This window comes from Delphinus delphis, chromosome 5, assembly GCF_949987515.2.
Source record: "Delphinus delphis chromosome 5, mDelDel1.2, whole genome shotgun sequence".
In the NCBI taxonomy this organism is placed as follows: Eukaryota; Metazoa; Chordata; class Mammalia; order Artiodactyla; family Delphinidae; genus Delphinus; species Delphinus delphis.
This window is the reverse complement of record NC_082687.1, coordinates 120,786,234-120,803,292: the sequence shown is the minus strand read 5'-3', so window position 1 is coordinate 120,803,292 and position 17,059 is coordinate 120,786,234. Positions and strand designations below refer to the sequence as shown.

At 34.2% G+C, this 17,059-nt stretch overlaps 1 protein-coding gene across 2 annotated transcripts in view; it reads right to left on the bottom strand.

Annotated features, from left to right (window-relative positions):
* Window positions 1-17,059, bottom strand: part of AFG2A (AFG2 AAA ATPase homolog A) — a 342,950-nt gene that overhangs the window by 234,515 nt on the left and 91,376 nt on the right. For both annotated transcript variants that reach the window (XM_060012953.1, XM_060012954.1), the window contains exons 12-13: window positions 12,062-12,115; window positions 10,303-10,382 (exon numbers count right to left, since the gene is read on the bottom strand). In XM_060012953.1, the coding sequence (XP_059868936.1) occupies window positions 10,303-10,382; window positions 12,062-12,115 (134 nt within the window). The remainder of the gene's footprint in view (window positions 1-10,302; window positions 10,383-12,061; window positions 12,116-17,059) is intronic.

The following is a 17,059-nucleotide window of genomic DNA, read 5'->3' as shown; positions in this document are numbered from 1 at the left end:
GAGAGGAAAAATAAGGGGGGTAATTTTATTAGAAAGTGCAACAATTCATTCAATTCAATTCAACTCATTTATTCAATAAACATTCACTGCCTAGCAGGCCAGACATGGCTTTAGGAAATGGGAATTAAAACATTAAGATGGCAGTCCCTACTTCCTCAAGGACCTTAGAGTCTAGCAGGGAGAAAGAAAACTCCACATTCATTTGCTTTTCTAAAATAAGTAACACAGAATAGTTCCTGAAAGACTGATTCAAGAACTCTGGATAACATCTGCTTTCAGTTTAAATCAAGAACTTGGACAGCATAAACGTAACTAAATAAAACTAGATTAAGATAACTGATTTACCCCATCAGTAATGAAGCAGTGGCTCTAACTTATAACCATGAATGCTCATACTATATAGAACATTTAGAATCTTTTATAGAAAGGAGAGCAATCTTATAGTTATCAAAGTTAGGTTTAGCCAGGGCTAGTACTGAATCTGAGCACCATTCAATACAAGCTTTCCTACATGGTAACATTTGAAAGAAAAATTAAACAATGATATTAAGAGGCTAAAAAATGAGTAAGTTTAACAAATAACATAGATTTATTATTATTAAAATCCACATATTGGTTTTAACTCTTCAAACTTTATAAAACAAAAAATTTGAATACATTTAAAGGCATTCCAAATTTACAAAAATTTTCATCATAAAATTTGAACAGTCTTTCAGTATTTTATAACCTTGGATTAATGTTTTGAACATGAATCATTGTAGAAAATAACAGATTTAAAGATGAAAGGATGTCACATACAAACTTTATTACAAGCACTTTTTACATGAGAGCTTATCAGGGGAAACAATACAACAGTCTTTCAGTTTGAATTTAAGTCATAGGTAAGAAAAAAAAGTTAAGGGGCTTTTTAAATGCCATTTTTAGATGCTGAAAGCACACTGATGCACCACCACATTCAATTAACATAAACTAATCTAAAGTTAAGAATGGGTAAAACATTTTACGAATAGAAAAATAACCATTACCATAATCGCTTTAGACACTGAACCCAACAACAAGCATTAGATATGGAGTCCACAAAAGAAACGGAACAATTAAGCCCAAGATACACTGTTAACAACAAAAGCATAATATTGAATATACACATCCCTAATTCACCCATTCCTCAAAACCCTATATCCTGCAAGTAAAAAGGTAAATAGGAAAAGATTTTTCTAGACTCTCATTTAGCCTTTATCCCTTCTTCCTTTTAGTTTCCTCTTAAGAAGAGGAAGGATGCTAGGGAATTAGAATCTGAAACAATGTTAAATTAGCATGTAATCTGGACAGGGATGGGACTGAGATAATAAAAACAAAAATTCACCTGAATTGTAGTAAAACAAAACAAAACAAACCAAAAGCACAGAAATAAAAAAATGGTGAATTTCAGCAGGGATCTGGGATCCATAAGAAAAATTCTAAACCTAAAAATTATAATAACTAAAATTAAGAATTAAAAAGATGAATGTAATAGTAGATTAAACACAACAGAACACAGGATCCTTGAACTGGAAGGCAGGTCAGTAGAAAATATCCAAACTGATGCAGAAAGAGAAAAAAAGAATGAAAATAGTAAAAATACATATAGAACCCAGTGGAAAGCCTAAGAAACATATAACTGCAGTCTCATAAGGAGAGAAGTGAGAGAATCAAATAGAAGCCATATCTCAGGAAACACAACCTGAGAATTTCCCAAAATCATCAAAAGTAATCGAAGGCATCAAGAATGGGCTCGGGATTCTCAAATGCTAAAGCCAGTAAAATTATTACTAAACTAAAGATAAAAAGTCTGTGATCAACATTTAAAGTGATCAACAAAAAAATTTTCTTTGCAGAATGATTTCTGTACAGTGGTTAAATTAAAAGAGTTACAAACATGATACTTCTGAGTCCTAAGTATCAACTTCCCTAATGAGAGAAACTGTAGATTTTATGAGGCCATCTGTTTGCAAAGATACTGTTCACTCACTGAAAATGTTAAGAATACATACAAGTGTTCCAGGTCCTATTTTGCTTTTTCTTTCTTTACCTGATCCTGACAAGCCCAATGTGAATTTCTTTTAAAATGAATTGCCATGATTAGGAAACCTCTCTACTTGTGAAGGAGCTGGTTTTCCTTGAGGCAGTGAGTATAACCATCTAAAGGAAAATGAGTTTGGGGCAGAAGGAAACAGATACAATATTTATTTTTTATTTTCCCTGTTTTTCTAAAGTTCAGGAAAAATATGAATTATACTCTGATCAAACACCTTGAAGATGATAACACTATGGGAACAATAATTACAGTTCTGGCTTCTTGATAGACACTTCTTTAAAATAAAATTTAAAGGAGAGACAATTTTTATATATTTAAAAAGTCCAGGGCCTCCCTGGCGGCGCAGTGGTTGAGAGTCCGCCTGCCGATGCAGGGGACGCGGGTTCGTGCCCGGTCCGGGAGGACCCCACGTGCCGCGGAGCGGCTGGGCCCGTGGGCCATGGCCGCTAAGCCTGCGCATCCGGAGCCTGTGCTCCGCGGCGGGAGAGGCCACAGCGGTGAGAGGCCCGCGTACCGCAAAAAAAAAAAAAAAGTCCAGCAAGAGAACAAATACTTAAGCAAGTTATAATCCACGAAAAATAAAATCACATGGAAGACTAGTTTGGGGGTATTTTTGGGTTTTTAAAAAATTTTTAATTCATGTATAACTGATTTACAATGTTGTGTTAGTTTCAGGTATACACCAAAGTGATTCAGTTTTATATATATACTTATATATTTTGTATTATTTATAATTATAATTATTTTATAATATAAAAAATAATTTAATAATAATTATAAAATAATTGTAATTTATAGATATAATATAGTTATATAAAATGAAATATAAAATTATATTAATTCTATATTGTATTATGTTTAATATATAATTTTATTAATATATTTAATAATTTTATATATTTATGATTTTATATTAATTTTATATTATTTATATGTGTAACATTCTTTTTCAGATTCTTTTCCTTTATAGGTTATTACAAAAATATTGACTGTAGTTCTCTGTGTTATACAGTAGGTCCTTGTTGGTTATCTACTTCATATATAGTAGTGTGTATATGTTAATCCCAAACTCCCTCCCCTCCCTTTCCCCTTTGGTAACCATAAGTTCATTTTCTATGTCTGTGAGTCTATTTCTGTTTTGTATATAAGTTCATTTGTATCTTTTTTTTTTAGATTCCATATATAAGCTATTTATCATATGATATTTGTCTTTCTCTGACTTACTTCACTAAGTATGATAAATCTCTAGGTCCATCCATGTTGCTGCAAATGGCATTATTTCATTCTTGTTTATGGCTGAGTAATATTCAGAAACATATGCCAAGAAACTCAGAAAGTGAAAGCAAAAATCATTTGATGAATGTCAAGAATCAATAATGCCTTGAATATTCTAGTTGACCACTTCACGATAAACTATGCTGTCAGATTATGATCTATATTCAGCTTGAACCTAATAGTAAATAAATTATTTTAGATTAACAACATACCCTATAAAAGCAGACAGACATATATAATGAGTTATCTTCACATGCTGTCCTAGAGCTGTGCAAGCTGCATGTGCTCTGAATAACTGCAGCTTTGTATAAAGCGTTAACACAGAAAATGACATAAAAGTATGTATATTTCCATCTTGCCATCATTTCCCAGTAAAAATTCCAAGCTAACATAGGCAACACTCGCTACATCTGTATAGTTTTGACTCAAAACACAGTATTAGAGAAACAAGTGATTCTTAAACTCACAGTTCAATTTACCCTCTGCCAAAAGCAATTTTTTGAAGGGAATTTTTTCACAGTCCTGGATGTCCCCAGGTTATTGTTATAAACATAATCCAACAAAAGAAAAATAAGGAAAATTAATACATGTAAGTTCAAACTTATTCAAGCTAAAAATTAAAGCAGAGAAAATGCTTCTAAACATGTGTCATTTTCTTAAGTACCATAGATCTAGAAATGGTGACAATGAAAACTAAAGTTCTATAGTAATTATAATATATGATTATACAACATAAAGGTTTTAAAATCATTCCAGTAAAACCTTCATTGATTAGTACTCATTAGGAAGCTTACTTTGAATTTGGGAAAGAGCTTTGATAATCAGTAAGCTTGGGTTCAATTAGTAAGCCTTACCATTATTTTTTTGTGTAATCTTGTGGAAGAGTTACTTAACCTCTCTGAGACTCAGTTTTCTCAATCAAACATGGAAAGACTCATACCACCCTCAAAATTAAATAAATGTATAAAGGATCTGCTGATACTTAGCACAAAGGAAATGTCAACAGATAACAGTTATAAGCATTATCATTATAATTATCACCAGTATACCTGGCTTAATGAAGGGATCTCTATAACATTTTACACATTATCCTAACAAATTAAACTGAAAAAGGAGTGTCTGACACATAAAGGTTACTGAAATAAAGCATGAACATGATTGAAGATTTTCGGAAGTCAGGATAGCACAGGTCAGCAGATATATGCAGATTCACATTGCCAGTTCTCTACTGAGCTTTACTTAAAACATGGTAGAAAGTATCAAACTTCCTTAAGTTCTTCCATAAAAGCCACCAACATAATTCTAAGATTAAAAACTACTCCTCTTAAGCCCTTCATAACTATGCCCAGAACAGTGAGCCTGATATATAAACTGCTAAAAGACACTTTGTTTATACAAGATGCATTAGTAGGAGCCTGCTATGGCTTGGCAATGAGAATTCTTCTCATTTCATTAGCTGCTCAAATGTAGTGACAATTTGGCTCCTCAGGGTCCTCAAGGAACAATTTATTTTGAACAGCAAAAAGTTCCAGATAAGGAGACCTTTATACTTTCTCAGATATTTTTATACGTGAAAAATGACTTTTTTAAAAACGGCAAACCTTCTAAAACAGAAAAAAACAGAATATACTGTAAGACTGTGTGCTCAGATGCAGAAATGAAATAGAGTGAGAAGAAAATCTCCACTTCCCTGGTTTCTTAGATCTATACCGAAAGAAGTTCTCTTCATCTGTTTTTTCTATCCTCTTTTTGTATCTTCTAAATGAACTCTTTTTGGGGGGCGGGCGCGGGGGGGACGTGGGGGATAGGTGGATACTGACTCAGGCTCTTGATTTATAATGCTCTGTGACTACAGACACATAGGATTTGGAACCCAATGATTTGCATGCTTGCTTACTTGAGAAAAGACTCAATTTGATTCCCCTACAATAAAATAAATGCGACTGAATGGCCTTCTGGCAGAGGGTAACATGGTGATCTTTCTACAAAATTAATTAGTATACCAAGGACGTACATAGTCTTTCAAAATGTTTTGTCACTGATCTAATAAGCATGATCTCATTACTGTTGCTATCCTCTATTATCCTTTGAATACTGTTGCTATCAGCTACGTTAAAAAGAACATTTATCATTTCTGTACCCTCAGCACAACTGACAAAGTTTTGTGACTCTAGACTCACTTTTAAAGTTAGTGTGTACAAAAACCACTGAATTTTTTTGAAAAACGCATCACTTAGCACTTCCTTAATTCTTTTCGGAGCTCTTTGACAGGTGAATGTATTCCAAAGCTTACAAATGATTCTTTATAATGAAGATGTTGATGCTTCTATGAACGTAATGCAGGTGACAAAATTCCAAAAGACAGTCTCAGTGTTTAATTTTAAAATAAAATCGGTTCACAAATGACACTAAAACATGGTGAAATCATACTCTGCTAACAACCAGCTGAGTGAACCTAATCTCTGGCTTCTCTGAGGCTTCATTCCCTTATTCAAAAACTAAATGTCTGGGTTTTAGCACAGAGTGCCTTCTCTGTTAGGCACTGTGCTGGACATCTGAGGTAAGAGGATGAAGATGTTGCCGTTCCCTTGAGGATTTCATAATTATTGGCATGTATGAATGAGGGAGTTAAATTAGGTAAGACATATATACAGGTCTTTCTAGTTTAAAAATTCTGTGTTGGTAATACGGAGCACGTAACTTATTTAATTTATTATTTTTTTTAAATTGGAGTATAATTGCTTTACAGTGTTGTGTTAGTTTCTGCTGAACAATGAAGTGAATCAACTATTTGTATACATATATCCCCTTCCTTGTATTCAGAAATGTATTGATCTAGTCAAGTGCCGTTAAACAGAAAGAGGTGAAGCTCATACTGGTCTAATTTGCTACTTGTTGTAGAGAAACTTGGTGGCTATAATTAATGTTGAAGATTAGGTGAAGGGAATTCTTTGGATTCCCATTATTCATGTTGCCTTTGCCCTTTATTTCCACAGATCACTGATAGCTAGCTGGAGTAGCATAGTGAAACTGTTTTATGGACTGAGAAATATTCTTGGCTGACTTTCAAAGCCACAGTAGGAAACAAAATCCATAAAACTGACATCCTAGGAAATCAAAACCAACTCCAAGTTTAAGAACAAATGTATAATCACTAACATAATGAAATGATTTTATAAAACTTTATTATCTGCTAGAGATAGGCAACACAACAATGGAAAAAATGTTCAGCTATACAAAGTACTGAAATTAGACGTTTCCAAAAGATTAATTTTCTTTTCCCTTCGGAAGTCAAGTCCCTTTTCCAAATTCTCCCTGTTCAAAAGTCGGAGTGCTGTGGACTGAAGGGACTTTATGATATCTTAAAAAAGGTCAGGAACCTATAGCCAGTTTAAATCTGGCCAGCCAACTGTTTCTTATTTGATTACATATTGTCTATGGCTACTTTCGCACTGTAGCAACAGAGATGAATAGCTGCAATAGAAACTGTATGACTCAAAAAGCAAAAAATATTTACTAACTGGCCTGTTTCAGAAAAGGAATGCTAACCCCTATCTTAAGGAGATCTCACCACCATGATGGTAATTATTACATTGATTTTATTTTTCAATAGCAAACATTTCACAAAAATGATATTTATTTCCTTTCAGCTCCTGCAATAAAATAAAATCCCCTATCATCTCTTCATATGATTTCTAAATTATAGGCCAACAAGTCATATCCAATTCAAATTTTAAAATGTTTTTCCAGTTTAATTTTTAAATGTCATAAAGAATCCCAAATGGCAGGCATCTGAATTTGTTTCTTAAAATCTACCCCCCACACCCCAATTGTCAATATTCAGGCTTGAAAGAGACCTAAAGAAGACTAGCCAAACATATACTATCAACACTCTGAACACAAGCACTACTTATGATAATTTTCTTGGTGCATGCAAAATGCAAGCAAATTTTCATTTTAAAAGCAAGATAGCTACAAATGACCTATGTGTCCTATAACAACAAAAAATAACTCCCGATTCCTAGTAAAATGTTGCATCAGGCCATCTCTCTAAGGAAAGTCATTAATGTCAGCTGGTGAGGATGATTCCAAGATCCACTGACTAGCTGGAACGTCCCAGACAGAGGAAGTTGTTCTAGGAATCTCTAGATTAGTCTAGTGGCCATTTCCTCAGTCAGAGGAGACCGGACCAAGAGAATACAGTATATGGGGAATCACCCTATCCTTCTTCACTTCTGGGGACAGAAGTGTTGCCTAAGACAAGAGTGACTGTTGATTTACTGCCCAGCGTGCTCTCCCCTCCCCACTATAACCCTGAAAAAGGTGAAAATTTAAGCTAGCTGGGAGGCAGGGCAGAATACTAGAACCAACTGTGTAATATCCTACTTTGCATTAATGCAGGGGCCTTTTTATGAATTTTTTTCTTCAGCTGTAAAGCACTTAAAACAGTTTCTAGAATACAATAAGCACTAAATAAATGTTACCCAATATTATTAACTCAGTATAATTCAAATCTCTTCCCTACGTGAGTGCCTTACTCCCTACCATAGCATCCATCTTCCAAAGAGCTATGCTACTTTAACAGCATTTTCAATTTTCCCAAATATTTACAGATCATTAAAGCACTTTGCAAAGGGAATCTTACAACATTTCATCCAACTCACAATACGAAATAAGACAAAAAAATCTTATTCAGAACATCCATAATTTAAATGGGCATACAGAAAAAGAGAAGTAAATATCAGGCTTACTTATTTTTCAAGTCCCAAAGAACTTAAATGGGGCAGGGAAGAGGAGAAAATAGTGGTTGTAAGTAGACACTTTTATAAACATGAAAAATCTCTCTTTCTGAAAGCACAAGTATTTCTAAAGCTAAGCAAATAGTATGTCTATACTCTATTTAATGTGCAGATTGCAATCCTCAGTTTCATGGCTAATTTGAGTAACTTCAAGTAGTCAAAATAATTGATGTAACATGCACAGGACAGTACAGACTAGTATATATCATAATTCATGGCTCAATCTGTTAAACAGCTTAAGTGTGGAAATCCAAATCTTGATAAGAAGAAACAGTCATCTTAGGCACTGTCATTTTTGGACTAGTCATATTATTAGTTGGATCTGAATGTTATCATAGAAAATCAGAAGAAATGAAAGCAATGAATATTCTACAGCCCAAAATTATATAGAAAATTTCTAGCTTATGGAATTTTTAATTTTTCTACGTTTCCCTATGTTACTATGTTTCTTATGTCCCTACATTTCTTTAACAATGTATAGAGTTGGTTTAGTATTTTCGGAATTTCATACTTTTGCTATCTATCAACAGCTGTGCTTTCAGTTTCTAGAAACTGTGTCCAATTCAAATAGCTGAAGAACAAAAATATACGTGTGAAGCTTTTGTTTGTTTTTGTTTTCCGGTTACAGCACTCTAGATAAAACAATAACTTTCTAGGTAATGTTGGCCCATCACACAATTATGGGGAAAAAACAATCAAAATATCATTCTATGAGATTCTTATGGCTATAAAAACCAAACTATATAAGACTTAGTGCAGCTAAAGTACAACTAAAACTCTCTACTTTGGACTATTAACATTACATTTGGTAGTTCAGCCTTATCTTCGTTTTCTGAAATGCCAACTAACTTGACTGAAACTTCTCTATGCAAAGGAAACTACACAGAATTTACCTGTACTTTATCTGAATGAGCCACTGAGGAAGGGCTCACAATATGATGAAGACTACTAGAGGAAATGATATCTAGAGACTGCAAATTATTAGCATCTCTTAATACATTTGCAAATTCCTACTGAGCCAAATTGCCTACAAAAAGTTTATTTCTACCAAGTGCCTTGTCTGGTTTCTCATACCATTACCTTTCAAAGGCATTTTATGAGAACTCTGCTACATATTCCACCTCCCATTTGGTTCATACTTAACAGTGTTTCCCACCCTGTCCCTTTCTAGGCTCCAAAAACAGACATCTCTGATGGCACATAAATGTGGCAGATCACCCTACTTCAGTAAACTTCTCTGGCTTCTTTTTCTTCTCTTGCAGTCAAGGTGAACTTGAGCTATTTGTAACCTTTTGTTCCATCTCACTTCAGAAGTAATAAAAGGACTCATGAACTCCAACTCATAAAATAACAAGATTGGTAGGTATTTACAGAGTATCAAATGGGTGGGGTAGAGAGCAGGGCAGGCTACCTCCCAATGTTTCCTAGTGACAGTTCATACACTCATCTGATTAGGCAGCTCTACCCATAAAGAAGAGAGCAGTATGCCTCTTATCAAATCTAACACTGAGACTTAGAAGGTGCCTTCTGCCATCACCATAATTATCATCAGCAAAACTTTTATAGTCAATGTATAATCAGAGAGTTATGAAGAAAACACACAAATAAACACTCTCCAGCATGAAGTACTTGTACCATGTATTCCTTAAAAGACCTGTAAATCTTTGTACAGAAAAAAAAAATCACACTTGAAAACAGTTTAATATATATATACACACACACACGATATGTTTGATATGATATTATAAATAATCCTCTTTATTGTCTGACATTCAGAAACAAAACTATTAATACTAATTTTTATTCTATTGTAACTATATTTTAGGAAACATGACTTAATCCAGATAATACTAAAATCTGTATAATAACAACTTTTATTATAATTGGATTCTACTCTATCACGTAATTATGCTTAACTGAACTTTATTTACAGTTTTAATCACATGTTAATAAAAACCCAAATTTTGATAGGCAGTGCAGGGGGCTCTCTTTAGATAGTAAACTATAAAAATTAGCTCAAATGCCCCAAATGCATATCAGTCTTAAAAAAAAAATTACACATGAAAGTACTATAAAGTGATGATGTGAAATAATTTAATTCCTCTACACTGTAACTGCTACTATTTAATAGCAGTCCTATTAAATATTTCTTACCTGCCCCTTTCAACTGCTAAGGCATCAAGTTCATCAAAGAAAATGATGGAAGGAGCCACTGCTCTCGCTTTTCGGAAGATCTGGTGGAAAGAGTGCTACATTAGCTAAAGATCAGCAAATTCCAGAAAACTCCATAGCTAGTTTTAGTTTGAAAATTATATTTAGAACCAAATCTATTATGTACCAGTAAACCAGCCCAATCACTTTGTATACAACCTGTAACAGATGTATAGCACTTCATAATGGATGTAAAAGTATCCTCTTCCACGGTGCTTACTTGCAAACAGAGACAAGACACCAACACATATTCTTAGAGGTGTGTAGGAGACAATTTGGTTAAGTAATCAAACAATCTCAGTTAAAATCCCACCTTCACCACTTGGTAGCTGTGTGACCTTCAGTGGGTAACTTTATTTTTCTAAACTACGATTTCCACATCTCTAAAATGGAGATTATGAAAAATGCCCGCCTCAGAAGTTTAAGAAATGAATTAAAAAAGGATGCAAAGCACTTAGTATAATGCCTGGAACATTTATCTAAATAAACACATATTTAAAAGAAAAATCATAAATGTATAAAATCAGCCAAAGTTTAGCATATACAATACTCATAAACCTAAAAGTCACACACTTTGCTCATTTCTCTGAAGACTGTAAGGAAAAAATAGCTAAAACTTGGAAAAGCATAGATAGGTTAGATCTGAAGTCAATCAGACTATCAACATCAAAGACTGGCCAGACAGCCACGGGGAAAACATGTGGAAATGGGCTAGAAAACGTCAGCATAAGCAGAAAGAAATCCAAACGTGTGTAACCTGTAACCTAGGCCTCCATTTTCTGGCCACAAGTATGATGACCATAAAAATACACAACAGTCACCAAAACCTTAATATTAATAAACACCACCTTTTTCATATTTTAATCAATGAGGTGCTATCATTATCAGTTAATGTTTTATATTATAACCAACATCTACATTTCAAGAAAAAAAAAGAAAGAAAAAGTTACTTAAATTTTTTTCTCAGATGCAAAACAAAGTATTCCAATCACTAAGACTCTTGGTTGATACCCACATGTGTCATAAGCAGAAGACCATCCGTTCCACTGCTGTTTATGTCCTTGCTTAGCTTCTTTGAGGATACGGGGTGCCTGTGTGAGGCAGGCCAATCTTTGCTTGGGAGGCCGAGACTTGTGATCAGACTGCTATAGTTACCCCCACTTCAGTGCCTTGATTTTGCATGAACTTCCCAGTTATGTAGCTTCAGCAATATGGATTAGCCAGTAGGCCAATCAGGCACTGGCTGTAAAATTTAAGAGGGGAGGGGGATGCACTTTCTAAATCACCAGTCAAAGGTAAAGTAAATAAAATAAGAAGAGTACAGTGACATTTTCATATACTAATAAGCTTATCTGATTTAAAGGGCTACCTGGTTTAAAGGATTTAAATCTCATTCTGACATCATGCATTCTTTGTTAAGTTTAAACATATCCTTATTTTTTTTAATGAAACGCTGACATTCGTTAAAATATATTTGGTAAAACTAAAGGCTGGAAATATTATGATGTTTAAAAGCAAAAACAAAGAATTGTAGATGACCAAAATTGCATTTAAAAATAATATTTGCCTGAAGAAAAATTATACCACTAGAATTTAGATTTGGAAACTTCAAAATCTATAACCCCAAACAAAATGCAAACCATACAGGACAGAAGCCTGGTTCTCCTATGCAGAGTTCCACTTTAAGACATAATCTTCTTACCTCTCTAACTGCTCTTTCAGATTCACCAACATATTTGTTCATTAATTCAGCCCCCTGAATGAAAAGAAAACAACTGTTCAGTGTCTTTATAAATCCAAACACATGTATGTCCTTTCAATAAAAGAGAAAATACACACATAAAAGAAAAAGAGGAAAAAAATAGACAAAAATCAGCTTTTAATTAAAACAGTTCCTCTAGCATGCTTATTTTTATTGGGTGTTATTTATGCCTCAAAAATTAAAGCCATTCTGTATTCCAAAAACTACACATCAACACAGTGACTGTAACTAAACATGATAGTTTAACATCTCATTCATCATCTGTCTACCCATCCATCCATAATTTTACTATATATCAGGAATGGTGCTAGGCATTGAAGATAGAACAGTCTGATACTAGATCAACAGCCCTCTCTGACAAGAAGCAAGACCTCAGGGCTAATTCTTTTTATGACTCCATGATAATCCCTGAAAATGGAATGGGAATCACGGAATCAATGACATTATCTTAGTCCCTGAGTACTTCCAAAATAAATGATACTCTCCAGCTCCCTCCTCTCATTTGACTTGGCCATGTAGACGCTGACTTTATGGATCTGCAGGGTCAAACAAGCTCTTCTCAGCCACTATCCCAGCCAAAGGAGATAACTCCTGCAGACAAAAATCTTAGGACCACCAACAAAGCTAACCCTCAGTCAGTGTATCACATTGTGAAAATGACAATGACCCTTGTTACCCTCCATAGTGTCTATTCACTCAGCCTCTGTCTGAATCTCCCTTCAGATATCTGCCACTCAGCACTTCATCCAGTTGATGGGAAATCTCTTTTCCCTTCTATGTCCAGCTATTTTAGAATGGGTACCAAGAAAGAAAGGTGTGGACTTCTAGTAATAAAATCTACCAGTTTTTACTAACCGGCCATCAACAGAAGAATCCTCATAAAAGTGGCTGGACTCCCAGCAATAAAGCACTTATCACTGATTCAAAGATACACTTTTTTTTGGACATTCAACATTTCTGAATAGTAAGATTTTTCTTTCTCAAGTACCTAAAATATTATGTATAGTATGAAATGGTAGGCTTTCATTTTTACCACACACCTATCTACTTTCTCATGCTAGTTATCACATCACAAGAAGTCATGGGATTAAAAAACAAATAAATAAAATAATAATAATAATAATGCTGTCCTGGGAACCACAACTCTTCCCTTCAGATACTGGTATAAAGTTTATTTTACAAAACGCCAGATGTCTTTCTCAGCTATGGGCTTTCACTCACTGTTCTTCCCAGCATCTGGCTTCTATTGACACCCTTCCCCACACAATTCCAAACCCATTAGACATGTACGTGTGTGCTTCTTTCTCTGCACACGCATGCGTGTATGCACACACACGTACACACACACACACACATTATTTTGAACAAGATTCATGTTCTATCCCAGGCAAATTATGGGTCCCAACAATTTACGGGATATAACTAGACACTAGCTTGAGTATTTCCGAAACAAAATACACCAATTAAATAAAAATCGGACTGACTGAAGCACACAGGCAAACCCTAGCAGAATGTCAACTAATGCTACAAATTGGTACAGGCAATAGTTAGCTTCAGATAAGACACCTTATTACAAAGATAGCTGTTATACTATATAGCATGGCAAGTGCTAGGATAGAGGGATGCTTAGGTGCCACTGAAACATAGAAAAGCAACTGCTTAGAGTCAAGGATGTTCCTAGAGAAAGTAACATTTCAGGTGAGTGTGCAGTTGATTTACCACACTCAAAAATATGAAATACATCAAGACCCAGAAATAAATCAAAAAGGTCTCTGATGAGCTAAAACAGGTGTTGATATGCACTTTAATGGTAGAAGAGGTCTTAAGATTTTAACTTAGAGTTCACTGACTTTTTCAGTTATATACAAGACTAACAAACTTGAGTTTGAACTGATCTAAGAATTTATAACAGGTGGAGCTTAGGGGGCAGAGAGAATGCAGCAACAGTAAGGCTACTTAAAGTGGGAGGCAGAAGCATGTCAAAAACAAGTTTAAACTTTATCCTGTAAGCAATGGGAAGAGTCTTAGGGGAGTTAACTGATAATAGGTGTATTAGGGAAAGATGATTCTAGACACAATATAAAGGATGATTGGGAGGAACATATGAGACCAGAATGGCAGTTATGAAATTCTTAAAACAGCAAAGGTGAGAAATGATGAGGCACAGGCTTAAGGTAAAACAATGGAATGGAAATGAGAAGACAGCCACATAAACTATTTAAAAAGATAAAATCAACTTAATTTGTTGTGAGTAGCAAGATGTGAAAGAGAGAATAAGAGGGAAGGAATACTAATTCAAATTTGACATACTATTTCTGATGTTCACAATGAGTTAATTCATGAAGGAAAAAAGGATGCCCAATATATTCAGTGTAGCAACTCTCAGAAATATATATCTCATTAAAAATGGTCCATCCAAGATGATTAAAATTAAAAATTTTGTAATCATGAACATAAGTGCTAATGTTTACTGAATATTTCCTATGTGCCATGAACTGTTCTAAGCAATTTATATATATATTAATTCAGTTATGTAAAATGACAAAGAGATGCAGAGCTACTATGATGACTTTCCATCTGTGAGTAAATTAAAGACCCACACAAAATCAAAGGTAGGGAAGATCAGAAACTAATATCCAGCAGCTTAATTTCTTTGCTGACATATAGAGACATTGAATCATTCATTCAAGGAATATTTATTAAGTGTCTATAATGAGTTTATGGTTTAATAGATTACTAAAATAATCTTATTCTTAAAACATAACAATAATTATATTCTTAAAAAATAAAAATACAGTGAGAAAAAAATATCACAACTATATAGAGAATGCCACGAAGAGAAGCAAAAGTAAAACAAAGATTCCTTCCAGGTAAAGGAATCAAGGAATAATCCTGAACAGCAATGAGATCACAACTATGTCAGGTCATTTAGAATGGAAGGAGGGAGTTAATAAACTAGGATAGAAAACTAGAAGCTAACATAAAGGAAACGGTCAGATAGAACATGGAAAGAGAGTTTCTGGAAGCACATGGACAAAAAAGGTTTCAGGGCAACATGCTGGGAATAACTAGGTGTAGGGTGAGAAGGGCAACACCACAAGGGACAGAGAAAAGGCAGTGTAAAGTTTGGGAGCCATGGGGTGGTAGAGACGGGGAAAGCACAGAAGGACGAGGGGACATCAGTACAGGGGTTTGTGGTGGCAGCCACCTAGCATGAGATGTCAGAGATCAAGAGGGTTACGGAGACCTTCCCCACAGAGTGGGGCTCACCATGAGGTAACACTCAGAACTTAGTTTCTAAATTCTCCATCCAAAGGTATGCAAATTGCTTTAAGAATCTTATACATAAAATGGTATAGTATTATTTGAAGGTAAATTGTAAATTAAGTGTGTATACTATAAATCCTAGAGCAAGTATTTTTTTAAAAAGAAAAACCAAGAGGTTTAGCTATCAAGAAAATAGGGGAGATAAACTAGAATACCAAAATATACTCGACTAATCCAAAAGAAGGCAGGAAAAGGGGGAAAAAAAAGAACAGATGGGATAAATGAACAAAAATTACGGGCATAAAAAAGTCTTTCAAATTACAAACACGCCTGAGGAAAGGAAGATAATCTTTTAATATTTTTTATACTACCTCTACAATGGTGCTTCAAAAATATTGAAATTTTATAATATGGTAACAAGTAAATAGATTAGAACATATGGGGATCAGGGTAGAACAGTCAAGGATAAGAGTAAGAAAAGGATAGGAAGAATAACTCAGAGTTCAGGCTGACAAAATCCAGCTGCTCCAAAGATACTGCCATTCATCATGTTCAGCTGAGTTATCTGATAGCATCAATACAGAAATCCTTAAGTAATGAGAGGGGCAATTTTACCTTTCTGCCTGATTTTCTGAGTAATCTAAGTTGATGCATTAGTAAGTTTTATATAACATTAACAAGGTTAATTATGTTCCCCTCTCCCCCCAAAGGAAAACTCTCATCTATTTCTTATGTGTGTTTTCCTATTTTCTTTAAAAATAATCTTTTCAAAATTATTTCAGAGTAATAAATTATACATACTGTAAAAAAAAATTAATATTTGAGGCTAATTAGGGGGCAGATGCATGAAAAGCATAACTAACATTTAAAGGTACTCCTATATCTGACTGAAATTTACCAACAACCAAGGAATGCATAAATTATCTGTAAGCAAACAAAGTTATTAAGAAAACTTGCTTTGGACAGTGCTTTTGATGACTAAATATTATTTACAATTAATATGTCAACTGTTTGTACATCGATACTTAAACTGTCTCCAAGCAATCATATTTACACAACAGAATTGTTTTGAAGCTAACTTCCCAAAGATAACTACAGAGTGACCTCATCACCAATGATTTAATTATCTTAATTTCTTAAATAATACAATCTCAAATAGCTTTAACTTGAATAAAGACAAACAATGAAACATTAGTAATGCTGAGACACAACATTCTCACTTTTTAAAGGATAAAGAAATAGCAACAGCTTAATACCAAACCAATTTTACAAGTTTGGTTTTATACACAGGTTAGACTATACAACAAAAACACAAAATTTATACTCACAACTATCAGTAAGATAAATAAACCTGGAGGCATTTTCCCAAGTATTGTGGGATTGGGGAAGATAAAATGTAAAGGGCCAGAGAGTAAATATTTCAGGCACTCTGGGACTCATACATCCTGTGTCACATATTCTTCTTCTTTTAAACATCCCATTGGAAATGTAAAGTTCATTCTTAACCAGAGGGCTAAATTAAAATAAACTGTAAGCTGGATTTGGCCCCAAAACTGCAGTTTGCTGACTGCTGATCTAGATTAATCTCATACAATTTGAAATAGTTCATTTCTGCCAATGAGATCAAAAGTCACCAAAAATATCAATGACACAATTGCTGAGTGAAAAACC